The 16,228-nt window shown below is 35.9% G+C and overlaps 1 protein-coding gene across 9 annotated transcripts in view; it reads right to left on the bottom strand.

Moving 5' to 3' along the window:
* DMD (dystrophin) overlaps positions 1–16,228 on the bottom strand; it is a 2,565,910-nt gene that overhangs the window by 768,037 nt on the left and 1,781,645 nt on the right. For all 9 annotated transcript variants that reach the window (XM_043895268.1, XM_043895262.1, XM_043895270.1 and 6 more), the window contains one exon: positions 8,799–8,963. In XM_043895268.1, coding sequence (XP_043751203.1) covers positions 8,799–8,963 — 165 coding nt within the window. The remainder of the gene's footprint in view (positions 1–8,798; positions 8,964–16,228) is intronic.

Below are 16,228 nucleotides of genomic sequence, written 5' to 3'. Positions count from 1 at the left end.
ATCTGCTTTCTAGTTTTCTTTGAAAAATAAAATTTACCAATGACTAAAAACTATATATATTATATATATAATGTCTAGAAACAATAATGTCAAAGATAAACAACTTTGTTGTGTGTGTTTTTGTTAAGCAAGAAGGGAATGATGCTGTCCTAAGGTAAAATGACTGTTCCAGAAGGAAGAGGGGAAGTGTAGGACAAAATGTGAATAGACATGGAAAGTCGTAAATGGTTTGTGGAAAAGGAATTTTATGTCATGTGGTCAAAGGTGGCTATGATTGATGGATATATTTTTAAACCTTTTAAAAAATTATTTTAGTACCAACAATATACTAATGAAAAACTAGAATTTAATTTCTCTTTATTAAAATGACAAAGTTTTCCTAGATTATTTGTCTGTTCTTAATAAGAGCTTCAGTTCAGTCTCTCAGTCATGTCCGACTCTTTGTGACCCTACGGACTGCAGCACACCAGGCCTCCCTGTCCATCACCAACTCCTGGAATTTACTCAAACTCATTTCCATTGAGTCAGTGATGCCATCCAACCATCTCGTCCTCTGTTGTCCCCTTCTCCTCCCACCTTCAATCTTTCCCAGCAGCAGGGTCTTTTCAAATCAGTCAGTTATTTGCATCAGGTGGCCAAAGTACTGGAGTTTCAGCTTCAGCATCAGTATAATAAGAGCTTATAAAAGGTCTTTCTTTACCTTTTGAGCAATCCACCTAGGCGATAATGATTCTGTGTCTTAGGAGAATAGTTTCTTGTACTTTATGTTGATTTTATCATGTCCGTGATTAGTTGAGAGAATTGAAGTGCCTCACTTTTGAAAGAGCTAAAGTCTCTTACAATCATGTTTATTTTTGAAATCTTTTACTGTCACTTTGGTTAAATAAGTAGTCAAGCATTGTTTTAGTGTCCTATGATCCTGGTTCTCCGTGTATTCAAAACTTTTCACATTTTTGACAGCCTTTAATATTTTGCCCTCCACAAATCAGATCCTAAATAAATCGTGATCTTAAGCTGCTTTGAAAATCTCAAAGGATTTATTCTCTAACCTTCTAAAAATAAAGAGATTAAAAATAATTAGGTTTATGTGGTACATTGAGTTGCATGTAGCATATCATCAAATAAGAAGAGATAATTCCTTAGGTTGTATTTGTATGGGTCAAATGTTATTAACATAAATATTTCAGTACTTATATGAACTTCCTAGAAATTTGTTCATGCTCCATGTTCATGATATATCCTGGTACTGCTCTGCCTAATATTAGATAATGGCAGCATGTTATCGGTCATAATTTCAGTTATTACATTAAAATGGTGTGTACCACAGAAATCACAAAATTTCCTTGTCAAATGAACTTTCATCAGGTCTTTAACCATGATTATTTGAAGTCTTTTGTCATTTACAAATATCTGTTGTTTTATTCTGAGGCTTCCCTGAAAGTGTCTCCTGTCAGTTTCAGGCCAGAATGCTTATCTTCAAGAAAAAGGGACTGTTTCCAAAACTCTTGGGAAGGACTAGGCCAGGTACTCTAGGACACAGACTTCTGATAGCCTTGCTTAAATAACTTGGTGACCCATACCACTGGACTGAGTCAGGAATTCCAGAACTTGAGTGGAGAAGCTAATGGGTTTTAGGAAACTGCTAACCCGAGAGCAAGTAAAACAAGAATCAATTACATAGAACTGAATGAATTGATGAAGGATGATTTGATTAGGGCTTTTTTTTTTTTTTGGAAATATGGTTGATGCTTTAATGTTCCATTTTCTTAACATAAAGAATTCCTTTTTTCTTTTTTCCTTAAGCTATCTATAACTCATAGCAATTTAGTAGATTACATTTCTGTGAAAAGAAATGAAACATTTATCTTTTTTCCCTGCCTGATCCCTCCAGAACTCAGAAACTCTTATCAAGTATTCTTACATTCATGGCAATATATTTATTTGCATAGGTTTAATAAGAATCTGTCCTTCTTGTAACAGGACATAATTGAGAAAACTGATTATATAACCAAGACATTGACTGGAATGTCATATTTAAGAATGATGTGCATAGAATCAGATATGACCAGACAGTTTTAGAAAACCACAGTTCATTTTATGGAGACAATACTTACAAAGTCCTCTTAGAAAATCTGGCCTAGTACCTGGCTTACAGGACATCCAGTCTTATAGATGAATGAGGAATGTCACTTCCTGGCAGGCTCAGGAGACCTTAGGATATTTTAAGAACTTCGAAAATAGAAGAATTGACACAAATCTATAGGCATGGCAGGTAAAATCTGATGGTTTTCAAATTCTTGGTTTGGCTTCTTTTAATCTTATGAAACTTTTAAAAAGTCAAATCTGAAATTCCTTATGAAAATATTCAGCAAAACAAACTTTAAAAGGCCTATCTGGTAAATTATTATTTCTGCTCCATCTATGTAATAAAAGAGCCCAGCCTTATTTTGTAAACAAGAATAATCTTACCCTGAGTGTCTTTGATCAAATGGGAGGTTACTAAATGGAAAATGAGTATGTTTCGATAGAAAACTATAGCACACCTTTGTGGGTAATTAGATTCTGGTCCTCTTCAATGTCTTTTAGCTATTTTACTTTTCTTTTGAAAGTATACGATTCTGCTATCTACCTGTAGATTGTACTGGATCCTGCTGTCTGACACATTTTGTCAGTTTTGACCAAATTTTCAATTATTCTCATTTCCTTCAATGTCTGGCCACCACTCTCCAAATTAATGTTTTCAATTTTTCTCCCATTCTCCTGTCTTGACATGACTGAAGACTAAAAGCTGACTGTCCAAATCCCTATTGAGAGTCTAGATTGTCTTGGAGCTAAAATTCCCCCCCGCCCCCGCCAGGGTCTAAAGAAGCCCTGAGAGCTGAAGCTGAATAACTTGATATATACTTCAAAAGACTCATCCACACAGTAGATTATGTATGGACAATCTTCATGCCTGGAGCTGCTGCTGCATGGGCTACTCAGGAAGTTCACCAGAACTCCCACATCTTTTGTGCTTTGCCCCAGGAAATAACCATGACTGTGGACAATCTTACTAAAACCTCTCTGATGTCTGTGCCATCACCAAAAACATTCAAACTGCAAACAAGGAAATGCATCAAATGGCCGCTGCTATCCTCACTCCATTATCTAAAAATGCTTCTAGCACAACATCTAGGAATTTTCTTAAGTGGCTACCCTCTGGCCTCAGAACTTGGTTTAAAGTCTGCTCTGACAATCTTTCTTCTTACTTGCATGAAAATCTCCCTCGTTAAACACTGATTGCTTATACTATCCTGCAAATATTCTCTACATCCAAGTCTCAAAGTCAATTCAACTAGTCTTTCAACAACAGAATACTTCTAAAATGAACGACATGGACTAGTTTTCCTAAGTTGTTCAATCAGAAACCTAGTTTCCTTGAACACAAAAGGAACTGAGAAAGATGGCTGTAACATGCTCTTTTAGCTTGACTAAAATTTACAGAAAAAAAAATTAGGTTTCTTCTTAATCATATGGCTGCATCTCTTTCCTTTGCACATTTACTTTAGAAAACTTTCTATTGTAAATTTCTTTTCTGCCCTTTTGAGGTGTAAATATTTTAGAACTGAGGAGTATCCTTTTTAAGGACCTCGGAGCCATCCTTTTACAACGTTAAACATCCAGAAGGATAGTACTCTAATGCCCATTCTCTGTGGGAGCAGAGTAGTTTACCTTCAAGAAGTGACAACTAGCGAACACTAGCCTAATCAAAAGAACCAGCCTCCCAGTTAATGTCTAGTACTTCTCCCCTAGCTCATCTCAATGCTTAAAATCTTTCTTGCCTTTTCTTTCAACAGCATTGAGTGCACTCCCTCTCCCCTACTGCAATAGACTTGAATAAAATCTTACTTGCATGTTAAGTTGTCCTATGCAATTTTTCTTTGATAATACTAACAGCAATATGAACACATGCAGGGAATTTTGGTATTCAGATAGTTTAACATTCAATCAATGCAGTTGTGTCCTTTGGTATTTTTCAGTGTGAAACTGACCTTATAGACAACCAAGTGTCTTACGTGGTAAGGAAGAGCCAGTACAACACTGTCATGCTTTTTAATGGATCACAGGTGGAAAGTAATTTTTGAAGCGGGGGGAACCCTCCCTATCATCAATATGTGCATAATTCAGTCAGTAAGACAACATAAAATTATATGTTCCCCCCACCTCTTATTTTAATAAAAAGTTTGGAAAACAGTAGTTAGGCAGTTTCATGTCAAATAAGTAGTATATCTCCAGGTCATTACTGAAAACATTCATTAAAGATTAAAAGCATAAGACCCTTTATAGAAATTTTAACTGGTTCCTGGTTATTAGCATTCAATTATCATTTCTGAAATCAAAAATCAACATATTTTGTGTCTAAATCGAGAGTACATTTGAAAATCAAAATTCAAAGGCATGCCTTCTTGTAGGCTGACTGATGGGAAAGGGCTGTGATTATGCCTAATTTTCGCCCTCTACATCACGATCTCATTGATCATGTTTCTCAGCTTGCTAAGGGTTCTGTGAGGTGATTTTCAAGATGAATATTGCTATTTGCAGGATTTCCTGAATAGGAATATTTCGGGAGTAAATTGCACAAACCAAGCGATGTGCAGTCAATTTTCACACCAGCATAAACAATGTATTAGAACAGAGCCCTTAAGGCTTTTTTTATTTGGGTTTCATTACACAGCTAGCTGCATTTCATCAATAAGCATGAAGTGCCAAGCAGGCAAAACTGAGGCTCTCAGAGGATATTGCATATTTTTCTAACAGGTGCTCAGAGTTTGACTAGAGAAAACAAATGACCTAGATGGCAAGGCCTTAGGCTCTTTGTTTCAGAGGTAGCCATAGTCACCATGGCCAGACAAGGAAAATTTGTTTGAATTTAGGAAGTAGAGGGTGCTTGTGCATCTCTTTCTTTGCATTAACTCATTCCCAAGATATTTTTAAAAGTTCTTTCTTTTTCTGTATTAAAAAATGGGCATGTCCTCAAAGCTATTTACAAACTTTTTGGTTTCCAGCAGTTTGAAGTTAAACGAAGTCCATTTCCCCCCTAATTCTTTAACTGAAAAAAAGTTTAATTTCTTCAATCAGAGGGCTACAGCAAGCTGTACAGATTAAAATCGCACATCTTTTAACAGAAGAATTCCATGCAATCTTCATAAATCATTTATTAGACAGTGAATATAGATAGAAGCTAGACAAAGAGAAATAAAGAACTAGGTTGGTTAGTAAATTATTCACACAGGTCTCTATTTCTTGATTACAAGTTAGGGGTCTGAGAATTATAGGAAGAACCTTTCAAGTCATGATATATATGATTTTATGATCTTTTCTGCCTTGGATACATCCACAAGCAGAAGAAAATGGCTAAAGGAATATTTTTGAAATCTACACTTCAGAGATGAAAAACTCAGGATATGCACAGAGGGCTGAAGCCAAGCAGTTTTCCTGCCAGGGAAAAAAGCAGCTGCCTTTCCCTTCCATGATTTAGACTGAACTGCAGGAGGGCAAATATCATGACTCTCTGAAACTATACACAGCAGTAGAGTGGTGTCTTGGAGCTTTAATAAAGGAAAGTGATTAACACAGCTGAGAGTAGCTTTCACGCTAAACTGCAGGGGCCCATTTGGCAGGAACCTATGGGCCATGGACAAAGACCCAATGAAAGTTTTTCATCTTTGTGAACCGTTCTGATGTACACACACTGGGATGAAAGCTACTTTGGTTGAGTCAACAATATCCATTTGTATCAGGTGATTTTGCTATCTTTTCTCTTAAACATATTCCATGTAGAGAGCTCGTATTGAATATATTTTTCATCATTTTACTGAAGAAGCACATTTTCACCACAGATTATATTTAAAAGTGAAGGAATGTGCTTTTATCTCTGAGTTCCAAAAAGCTATTTCTGGTCAGGAACAAAGAGTTGATGGCCTTTCCTCTTGTCACACTAAATCAAGAGATATTTAAGGACAACTTGATCCAAGATAATTGAGAATCTGGCTGAGGTTATTATTTAATTGTTCTTCTTTGTTGAGATTATTTATTGAGTAATGAAAAATCAGTATTGATGAGATATAGTTGAACTGGAGAATGGGCGCTAGTGAAATACCTCTGAGGACACCAGGTGCTAGCTAGGTGGAAGAGTTGAAAGGAGGCCAGAACTGATGACTTACAATGTGATGTGCTAATAAAAAAAAAAAGTTATGTGCTTTGCACTCATCCAGTCTTATCCCTTTGACCACACATGACCCAAATTCAGGGTGACGGATTCATCAGAAGCCACACCCTGGTGTCAAGACCTCCACTGTGTCCTCATTGTACTGGCTGTGCTGTTACTTTGTCCTGTATACCTTCTTAAATCTACCTAAATTTGTTCTTGATCAAGCCTATTGTGACTTGAATATAATTGTCAAACTGAACCCAAGACCATGCCACCGGTTGAGCAGCCTGGGTTTTGCATGGGTGAAATGATATCTACCTGTGACTTATACAAGACCATCTGCTCCTGGGGGTAGCTATCAGAATGTCAGGGAAAAGTAAGGTAAAAGTAATGCAGTGCACTTTGCAAATATTGGGTTGACCCAAAGGTTTGCTTGGGTTTTGGCCAACCCAATATAACTCAATTTAGTTGTGGCAAACCTTTCTATATCTCTCTCCTTTCCTCATTCTTAGATGTTCCATCCTTCTTAAATGTTCATCATATCTCTCTAAAAGATCCTCACACTTGCTTTTATCCTTATCTCCTACCAAAAGACCAACTGGATGGAGATAAAAAAACATTAGGTTATTATATCCTGGAAAGTAAATACACTGAATAATTTGAGTCAATGAAGTAATTGACTCAAGATATTATTTAACTTATTTAGTCTGAAAATGCCCATCATTACATTAATTTATGGATTGTGCTTTGAAGTGAATTGGTTTATGTGACTGGGTACTTAATGTTGTTGGCCCATAGGAGATGCAAAAATAGGGAATTATATTTGGGACAAATCCTTGAAATGGGCTCTTGGGAAGGGAGAAAAGAAAGAATAATCAGTGTGCACAGGGACATGGAAAAGAGGAGACAGCGTGTTTGTCTGGATCCCTAAGTTTTCTTATACCATCTCATTACCATTCTGGGTACCTCATTAATATTTTTATTCACTGATTTTAAAATGCTAACAAGTTACCACCATGCACTGAGCCCTGGGATAGGGGTGTTCAAAATTGAATGGGACAAGGGAGATAAGTAAGTAGACACTCTTTGCATTCAAAGAAGAGTGTAATGAGATACTCAGGTCTCTCAAATTTAAGTGCCAATCAATGTACAAAGGCTGTAAGAGATAGATACAGAGGATTATAAGCAATTCTAAAACAGTTTTTCACTCTACTAGGAGTAAGTACGAAGGCCTTCAAGAAAACAGGCATGGCATGAAACCACATACATAGAATGCTATTATATAATTTGTTGTGTCTTGAAAACAAGAGGATGTAGTTGGCAGAAGAGGATACAAAGGTAAACTGGAATAAGTCTAAGAGGGTTTTATAATGTCTACTAAGGGGCTGATACTTATTCTGTAGGCACTTTGTCTTCAAAATGACTTCAGTTTTAGATAAGGAGTCTACAGACATATATTAAGTATAATTAAAGTAGGGATGGAAAGTAGATTATAATAATAAACATGATGAAGACATTCTAGTGATATGAGTTTAATGAAACGTTATTGCTAGTAAATGCCAGAAGAAAAAAACTAAAAATGCTAGTCAAGTAATAATAACAATATTATTATAATTAATATTATATATATATAGAGAGAGTATGCTTTAATCAGCTGAAAAGACTCTTGAGAGTCCCTTGGACAGCAAGGAGATCACATCAGTCAATCCTAAAGGAAATCAACTCTGAATATTCATTGGAAGGACTGATGCTGAAGCTGAAACTCCAATACTTTGGCCACCTGATGCGAAGAGCTGACTCACTGGAAAAGACTGATGTTGGGAAAGATTGAGGGCAGGAGGAGAAGGGGACAACAGAGGATGAGATGGTTGGATGGCATCACCGACTCAATAGACATGAGTTTCAGCAAACTCTGGGAGATACTGAAGGACAGGGAAGCCTGGAGTGCTGCAGTCCGTGGGGTCACAAGGAGTCGGACACAACTGAGCAACTGAACAGCAACAACAACATTATAAAAATGAGAAATGGACTATTTCCTGCCATATCAGTAAACAAGCTTGTCACAGTCACCGGCAATTACTGTCCTCCAAAGTGAGCAAGTGAGCTCTTACTACATTCAAGAAGGAAAAGAATACCTGTCATCTAGTAGCCACTCCCTATGGTGAGTCCTGAGGAAATTCAGGATATGAAAATACAGGATATTGGCCCCAGAGAGCTGAGGCACTTAGCAAAGGAATGATTTCAATGTGCCCAAACTCTTGCATCTTCCCGTACATAGAAAAGTGCTACATTTCTTAACTTGAAATATCTGGTTTTCCTTTTTTTGACAATAATCTTTTGATGTGCAGACTACCTGCCCTTTGTTGCAAAACTTCTATATAATCTGGCTCTTTCCTTTACCTCCTTAGAGCAGTTCTCTCAGGGTTACTCGAGATACTGCCTCCTGGGCTTAAGTCCTAAAAATTTCCACTGAATAAACATAACTCTCAATTTTTAGGTTATGAACATACTTTTAAGTTAACAACAATGATGATGATAACAAATGAGAGCTTTACTTCAACGAAAATCCCACTCTTGAAAAATAATGTTTAGTGCAAGAAGTCCTTACCTTAATGTCAAATGGTCCTGTTTGATTTGGTTGGTTGTAAATTTCCAACTGACTCCTAATAGGAGACAGCCACAGAAGCAGGTGATTTAATTGCTCTTCAAACTGTCCAAGGTCTTTTATGTGAGCCTCAATCTCTCCTTGTTTCTCAGGTAAAATCCTAGAAACCTACAAGGAAATAAAAAAATAAAACTATTGTTATGAAATATTATAGAAATTTACTGAATTTGGTATTTAAACGGCATAATATTGATGACTTACATGTGTTATATGTTAGGATTTAATTCGTGTATGACAAATCATTGATCAATAATTTTTCCAAAAATTCTATGCTTTGAAGGCAACAAACCTTTCTTTTTTAAATTCAAAACACACAGCCACACAAACACACACCCAACTCCGACTAATGAAAGTAAAAGAGTGTATTCTTCATTTTCCCACTCATTCACTAACGTAATGGTATCTTGTATATTATATGCCAGATACTCTGTCTTTATACTTGCTTCTAATGTTCTTTTAGGGTCAGGAAAATTGTACAAGGAAATTCTTTCATCTACAAAGAAAACTGGTGATGTAAGTGTTTTTGTGAACTGTAGTTTGCAAGCTCTAATATAACCAAGTAAAACAGAATCAGATGAGTGGAAATAAAAAGTAAAAAACATTTGAATTAAATTATAATGGAATGATTATCAGTATTTTTTATTAAGTGCCAAAAAACATGTTTGGAAGTTTCTCATTTAATATCTTCTTTAATGTGCCTAACAAATCTGTCACATCAATACTATTATCTCAACTTTATAACATTCTATAATTTTGTCCTGGATTGAAAAATTTAAATAACTTGGGAAGGATTGTGGTATGCTGTTCAACATTGTAAGGTCTAGAGTTAGGCTGCTTGGTTTCATCATGGTTCTGTCCTTTTCATACATTTTGGTCAGGTTTTGACTCCCAAAGCCTCCTCTACAGAATGGGGGCATCTGTATGTCTTCTTTGGAGAAATGTCTGTTTAGTTCTTGGCCCATTTTTTGATTGGGTCATTTATTTTTCTGGAATTGAGCTGCAGGAGTTGATTGTATATTTTTGAGATTCACCCTTTGTCTGTTGCTTCGTTTGCTATTATTTTCTCCCAATCTAAGGGCTGTCTTTTCACCTTGCTTATAGTTTCCTTTGTTGTGCAAAAACTTTTAAGTTTCATTAGGTCCCATTTGTTTATTTTTGCTTTTATTTCCAATGTTCTGGGAGGTGGGTCATAGAGGATCCTGATGTGATTTATGTCAGAGAGTGTTTTGCCTATGTTCTCCTCTAGGAGTTTTATAGTTTCTGGTCTTACATTTAGATCTTTAATCCATTTTGAGTTTATTTTTGTGTATGATGTTAGAAAGTGTTCTAGCTTCATTCTTTTACAAGTGGTTGACCAGTTTTCCCAGCATCACTTGTTCAAGAGTTTGTCTTTTTTCCATTGTATATTCTTGCCTCCTTTGTCGAAGATAAGGTGTCCATAGGTTCGTGGATTTATCTCTGGGCTTTCTATTCTGTTCCATTGATCTATATTTCTGTCTTTGTGCCAGTACCATACTGTCTTGATGACTGTGGCTTTGTAGTATAGTCTGAAGTCAGGCAGGTTGATTCCTCCAGTTCCATTCTTCTTTCTCAAGATTACTTTGGTTATTCGAGGTTTTTTGTATTTCCATACAAATTGTGAAATTACTTGTTCTAGTTCTGTGAAAAATACCGTTGGTAGCTTGATAGGGATTGCATTGAATCTATAGATTGCTTTGGGTAGTATAGATATTTTGACAATATTGATTCTTCCAATCCACGAACCCAGTATGTTTCTCCATCTGTTTGTGTCCTCTTTGATTTCTTTCATCAGTGTTTTATAGTTTTCTATGTATAGGTCTTTTGTTTCTTTAGGTAGATATACTCCTAAGTATTTTATTCTTTTTGTTGCAACGGTGAATGGTATTGTTTCCTTAATTTCTCTTTCTGTTTTCTCATTGTTAGTGTATAGGAATGCAAGGGATCTCTGTGTGTTAATTTTATATCCTGCAACTTTACTATATTCATTGATTAGCTCTAGTAATTTTCTGGTAGAGTCTTATAGGGTTTTCTATGTAGAGGATCATGTCATCTGCAAACAGCGAGAGTTTCACTTCTTCTTTTCCTATCTGGATTCCTTTTACTTCTTTTTCTGTTCTGATTGCTGTGGCCAAAACTTCCAAAACTATGTTGAAGAGTAGTGGTGAGAGTGGGCACCCTTGTCTTGTTCCTGATTTTAGGGGAAATTTAGCTTTCAATTTTTCACCATTGAGGGTAATGCTTGCTGTGGGTTTGTCATATATAGCTTTTATTATGTTGAGGTATGTTCCTTCTATTCCTGCTTTCTGGAGAGTTTTAATCATAAAAGGATGTTGAATTTTGTCAAAGGCTTTCTCAGCATCTATTGAGATAATCATATGGTTTTTATCTTTCAATTTGTTAATGTGGTGTATTACATTGATTGATTTGCAGATATTAAAGAATCCTTGCATTCCTGGGATAAAGAATGGGGGCAATGGTAGAACCCATTTCATAGGGTCACAGTAAGGATTAAATAAAGTAACCCATGCAAATAGTCTAGAGCAAACAGAGATGCAGACATAGAGAATGGACTTGTGAACCTGGAGGGGAAGGAGAGGGTGGGGTGAATTGAGAGAGTAGCATATACATATATACACTACCGTATGTAAAATAGAGAGCTAGTGGGAAGCTACTGTCTAACACAGGGAGCTCAGCTCAATGCTCTGCAATGACTTAGTGGGGTGGGATGGGGGTGGGGTGGGAGGGAGGGGATATATGTATACTTATAGGTGATTCACACTGTTGTATAGGAGAAACGAACACAACATTGTAAAGCAATTATCCTCCAACTAAAAATAACAGAGAAAAATAGAGCAATATTCTGCATGACAGTAAGTGATAATAAAATCATTAGCGGTTATTGCCCAAGCTCAAGAGTAAGCAGAGAGCAAGGAAAAGCAAGAGTAAAGCCTTTTTCTTCAGATTTTTAAGGGCTAAAACAGGTACACAGGAATAAAGAGTGTGAACTTGCAAGAGCAACTCTTTATGGTATTATTAATAATACTCTTCTAATAATATAACATTACATTATAATACTTAATCAACTTATATGCAGAGTACCTCATGCGGAATGTCAGGCTGGATGAAGCACAAGCTGGAATCAAGATTGCCAGGAGAAATATCAATAACAGATATGCAGATGACACCACCCTTATGGCAGAAAGCAAAGAGGAACTAAAGAGACTCTTGATGAAAGTGAAAGAGGACAGTGAAAAAGCTGGCTTAAAACTCAACATTCAAAAAATGAAGATCATGGCATTGGTCCCACCACTTCATGGCAAACAGATGGGGACACAATGGAAACAGTGAGAGACTTTATTTTGGGGGGGCTCCAAAATCACTGCAGATGGTGACTGCAGCCGTGAAATTAAAAGGCACTTGCTTCTTGGAAGAAAAGCTATGACAAGCCTAGATAGCATATTAAAAAGCAGAGACATTACTTTGCCAACAAAGTTCCATCTAGTCAAAGTTATGGTTTTTCCAGTAGTCATACATGGATGTGAGAGTTTGACCATAAAGAAGTCTGAGTGGCGAAGAATTGATGCTTTTGAACTGTGGTGTTGGAGAAGACTCTTGAGAGTCCTTTGGACTGCAAGGAGATCCAACTAGTCAATCCTAAAGGAAATCAACCCTGAATATTCATTGGAAGGAATGATGCTAAAGCTGAAGTTACAATACTTTAACCACCTGATGCGAAAAGCTGAAATGTATTATGACTACATTTGTATATATTGTGCAAAATGCACGCAAATGCATGAGCAATAGGCTAACATCTAGCCTGGGCTGATGTAGGACAGCCTGGGACTGACCTTGGACTTGCACAACAATGTTTCCTTGGGACATGAACTTTACGATGAACAGGAAATCCTGTGTCTGGCTTGTTTCTTATATGGAACTATGCCTGGATTGGAGGAGCTGGGAGTTGAAATATGGCCCATGGGCCTATATGACTAAAATGGAGTAAAATACACAGGGAAATAGAGGATGTGGCTTCCATCTAAAGTTACCTGCAAATAAATGAAATAAGGTACCAAAAAGTACATTTCTAATACAATCAACTGATACTAAAATGGATTGCTATTGCTGTTGCTTAGTCACTCAATTCTATCTGACTCTTTTGAGACCCTTTGGACTGTAGCCTGCCATGCTCCTCTGTCCATGGGATTTTCCACGCAGGAATACTGCAGTAGGTTGCCATTTCCTTCTCCTGGCGATCTTCCTGACCCAGGGATTGAACCTGCGTTTCAGTAAAGTGGATTAATAAGGTTCATAACATTTCTCTTTCTGTAAATATTTGAAATAAAATTGGTTGGGTTTTCTTAATCTGAAGAAAAGTTAAAAAATAAATTAAGTGACCTGCATAAACTCTGGTTTTCATCCCTGGCAGTTTTTCCCTGTGTGGATGAGTCAAAAGAAGCAACATGTGTGGGTAGCATGGAATGTCTGGCCGTGCATAATGAATCATGAGGCTGTATCAGCTTTGTCTGACTTGTATCCTGCTATAAAACCAAGTAAATGTAGTATTAGATCAAAGCTTATGTGGATTTCATGAGGATGTCTATGGTGCTGAACTATATTCATACATGTATGTGAATGTGAGTGTGTGACAGCTGATATCACAAATATAGTACCATGCATATATCATCTAATAATACCCTCAACTTATCTTTTCCAGCATCTCTAAGGAGGAAACTAAACAGCTTATTTTTATTGGATCATTTTCTACTCACAGGTAAATGTAAAAAGCATTTTATTGCTTCAATGCACAGCATTTAAGAGTCACTAGATTCTGACGCTACTGGAGATAAAAGCCATAATACATTCCTGAAATCTCTAAAATCGAGTGTGAACTCACTTTTATATCTGATTAAAAAATAGTTCATGCTTCATTTAGGCTTTATAGTTATGTGCAGAAATCTGGGTAACCTTTAGCTAAGATAGTTGGTCTCCTTCTCATACTCCCAACTCATTCCTTCCTGATGATAGAGATAGAACCATCCCTGACAGAAAACAGTGTGATGGGTGAGATCTGACTAATATCTGGAATAATTAAAGAATTGCTTACAATGAGATTATGGGGCACAAGGAGTTTTCAGCTTAGTTATGGAACCTATACTGGACATATCCTCACAAACCTATGCTTCCCACTATCATAGCATTTACCTTATACTATTTAATTTGTTATTTACATTTAATTTAATAACTAGATTCCTACACATGATAGATCTTCAATAAATATCAGTTGAATGCAAGAAAAACAATTTCCAGACTCAGGATTAATTTCTTTTTTTCTTAATATAAGAAGCAAAACGTGTCCAGAGTAGTCAACAACATAAAAACATGTAATTTTATCCTCAAGTTAATCTTAAATTAACTTTAATCCTCAAGTCATCTTTAATTAAAAATCAAAAATATTAGTAAATTAGACAATATAAAAATCAGAAATGTATGCATGGTGAAGAAATCTAAAAGCAAAGTAAAAGGAAAAATGACAAATTATGAAACAAAAATTTGTGACAGACATCTCAGATAATGTATTAATTTCCTAACCATAAAGAGAGCTTCTGCAAATTAGTAAGAAGAAAGCCAACAACCAAAAAGAACACAGGACAAAAGTTAAGGGCACTTTGCGGAAAAGAAAGAAAAAAAAGAAAACACAAATGGATTTTAAACATGCAAAAAAAAGTTACTCTTTTGTCACAATTAGAGATCTGAAACTTCCACATACTGTACTGACAACATAAACCCAAGTCTAAAACACACTAAGCTGCCAAGGCTGTGGGAAATTCAGACTCTTACACACGGGATGTACATACTGGTATACCTCCTGTGGAAGGCAATTTTGGCAATATTTACCATAGGCATATAACCTTTGACCCAGAACTTTTACTTCTAGGAATTCATCTCATAAGTATATTTCTGGAGTTAAAAATTAATGTTTGGGGATGGTAAAGGGGATAGGGGATTTTTCACCATATTTTTTGAAAAATAAAAATGTTTTACCTTTGCAAAGGAATAAGTTAATTTAGGAAGGAAAGCTACGAGCTTTTGTTGCTACCAAAAAGAGTGTTGAGAAATTATACTTTATATATTTTAGTAGAAAATCATTATTAATAGGATATAACATATCTAGTGTGGAGTAGGCAATGGCAGCCCACTCCAGTATTCTTGCCTGGAGAATTCCATGGACAGAGAAGCCTGGCAGGCTACATACAGTCCATGCTGTCACAAAAAGTCAGACATGACTGCATGCATGTGTGTGCATGCGCGCACACACACACATACACACACACACACACACACACACCCCATATCTAAAGCTATCAATCAAAAATCTGATTATTTTCCTAGGACAGTATCACTAAGTTAATCATAGGATGGAATTTGAGGCCTTCTAGCATATAATTATTGTGCTCCCTCTTTGCCCTTCAAGGTGGTCTTTAGGAACTAATGGCTTCTTCTATACAGTTCCTGGAAAAAGGTAACAGATGTGAATAATTTATGATGCAAACTAAAAGTTCTGTTTTGTGTCATTTCTGTGCTTTAAACTAATTTATTGTTATATTTACTACTTCATATTCTTATCAAAATAGGGACAGAAACACTTTACTACCAAAATATGTCATTTTTCCTAGTAATCTTTTTAAGTATTAAAAAACCATTCTCTTTATATAACACGAGCTCTGTGATGAAAGAAAACAATTAAAGACATTCAGTTCCTTTATGTCTTAATTTAGTATCTAACCAAAACTTGACCTAATTTCACACAAGATTAGGCTTCTTTTTCAGTTTTTGAATGTTAATATCAAATGTGTAGAAGTGTTAATATTAAGATAGATTGAGGTGCCTATTTTACAAATAAACAGATACAAAATGTTGACTTTGTATCTTAGATCACAAATATTTTAGAGAAATTAAAGTGTTAAATGTAAAAAACATTAATAATGATAGACTAAACTGCTGGTGTGGAGAAGCCCTTTAGAAATGACAGGAACGTGAATAAACTATTAAATATAATATTTGCATTGTTCACCTAGAAATTAAGGCCAATTAGCAGAATTAAAAACAATAACAACTGGGAATTATCTACCAGCCAAAGGGTAATATTATTTCATGTAAAAAGATCCTTCAAAGGGTGAAGAGAGATGAATAATCTACTGGAAAACTGAATAAAGAATATAAATAGGAATTTGACAAAAAATGCAAAGTCAATAAACAAGAGAAAAGTCCAACCACTAAGTAGTCACTGAAATGCAAATTAAAATAGCAATGATATACCACTATTTGCCTATGATATTGCTTTTTAAAAAGGC

This window comes from Cervus elaphus, chromosome X (assembly GCF_910594005.1).
Source record: "Cervus elaphus chromosome X, mCerEla1.1, whole genome shotgun sequence".
Lineage (NCBI taxonomy): Eukaryota > Metazoa > Chordata > Mammalia > Artiodactyla > Cervidae > Cervus > Cervus elaphus.
Note: the sequence above shows the minus strand (reverse complement) of the source record. Positions and strands in the feature narration are given on the sequence as shown.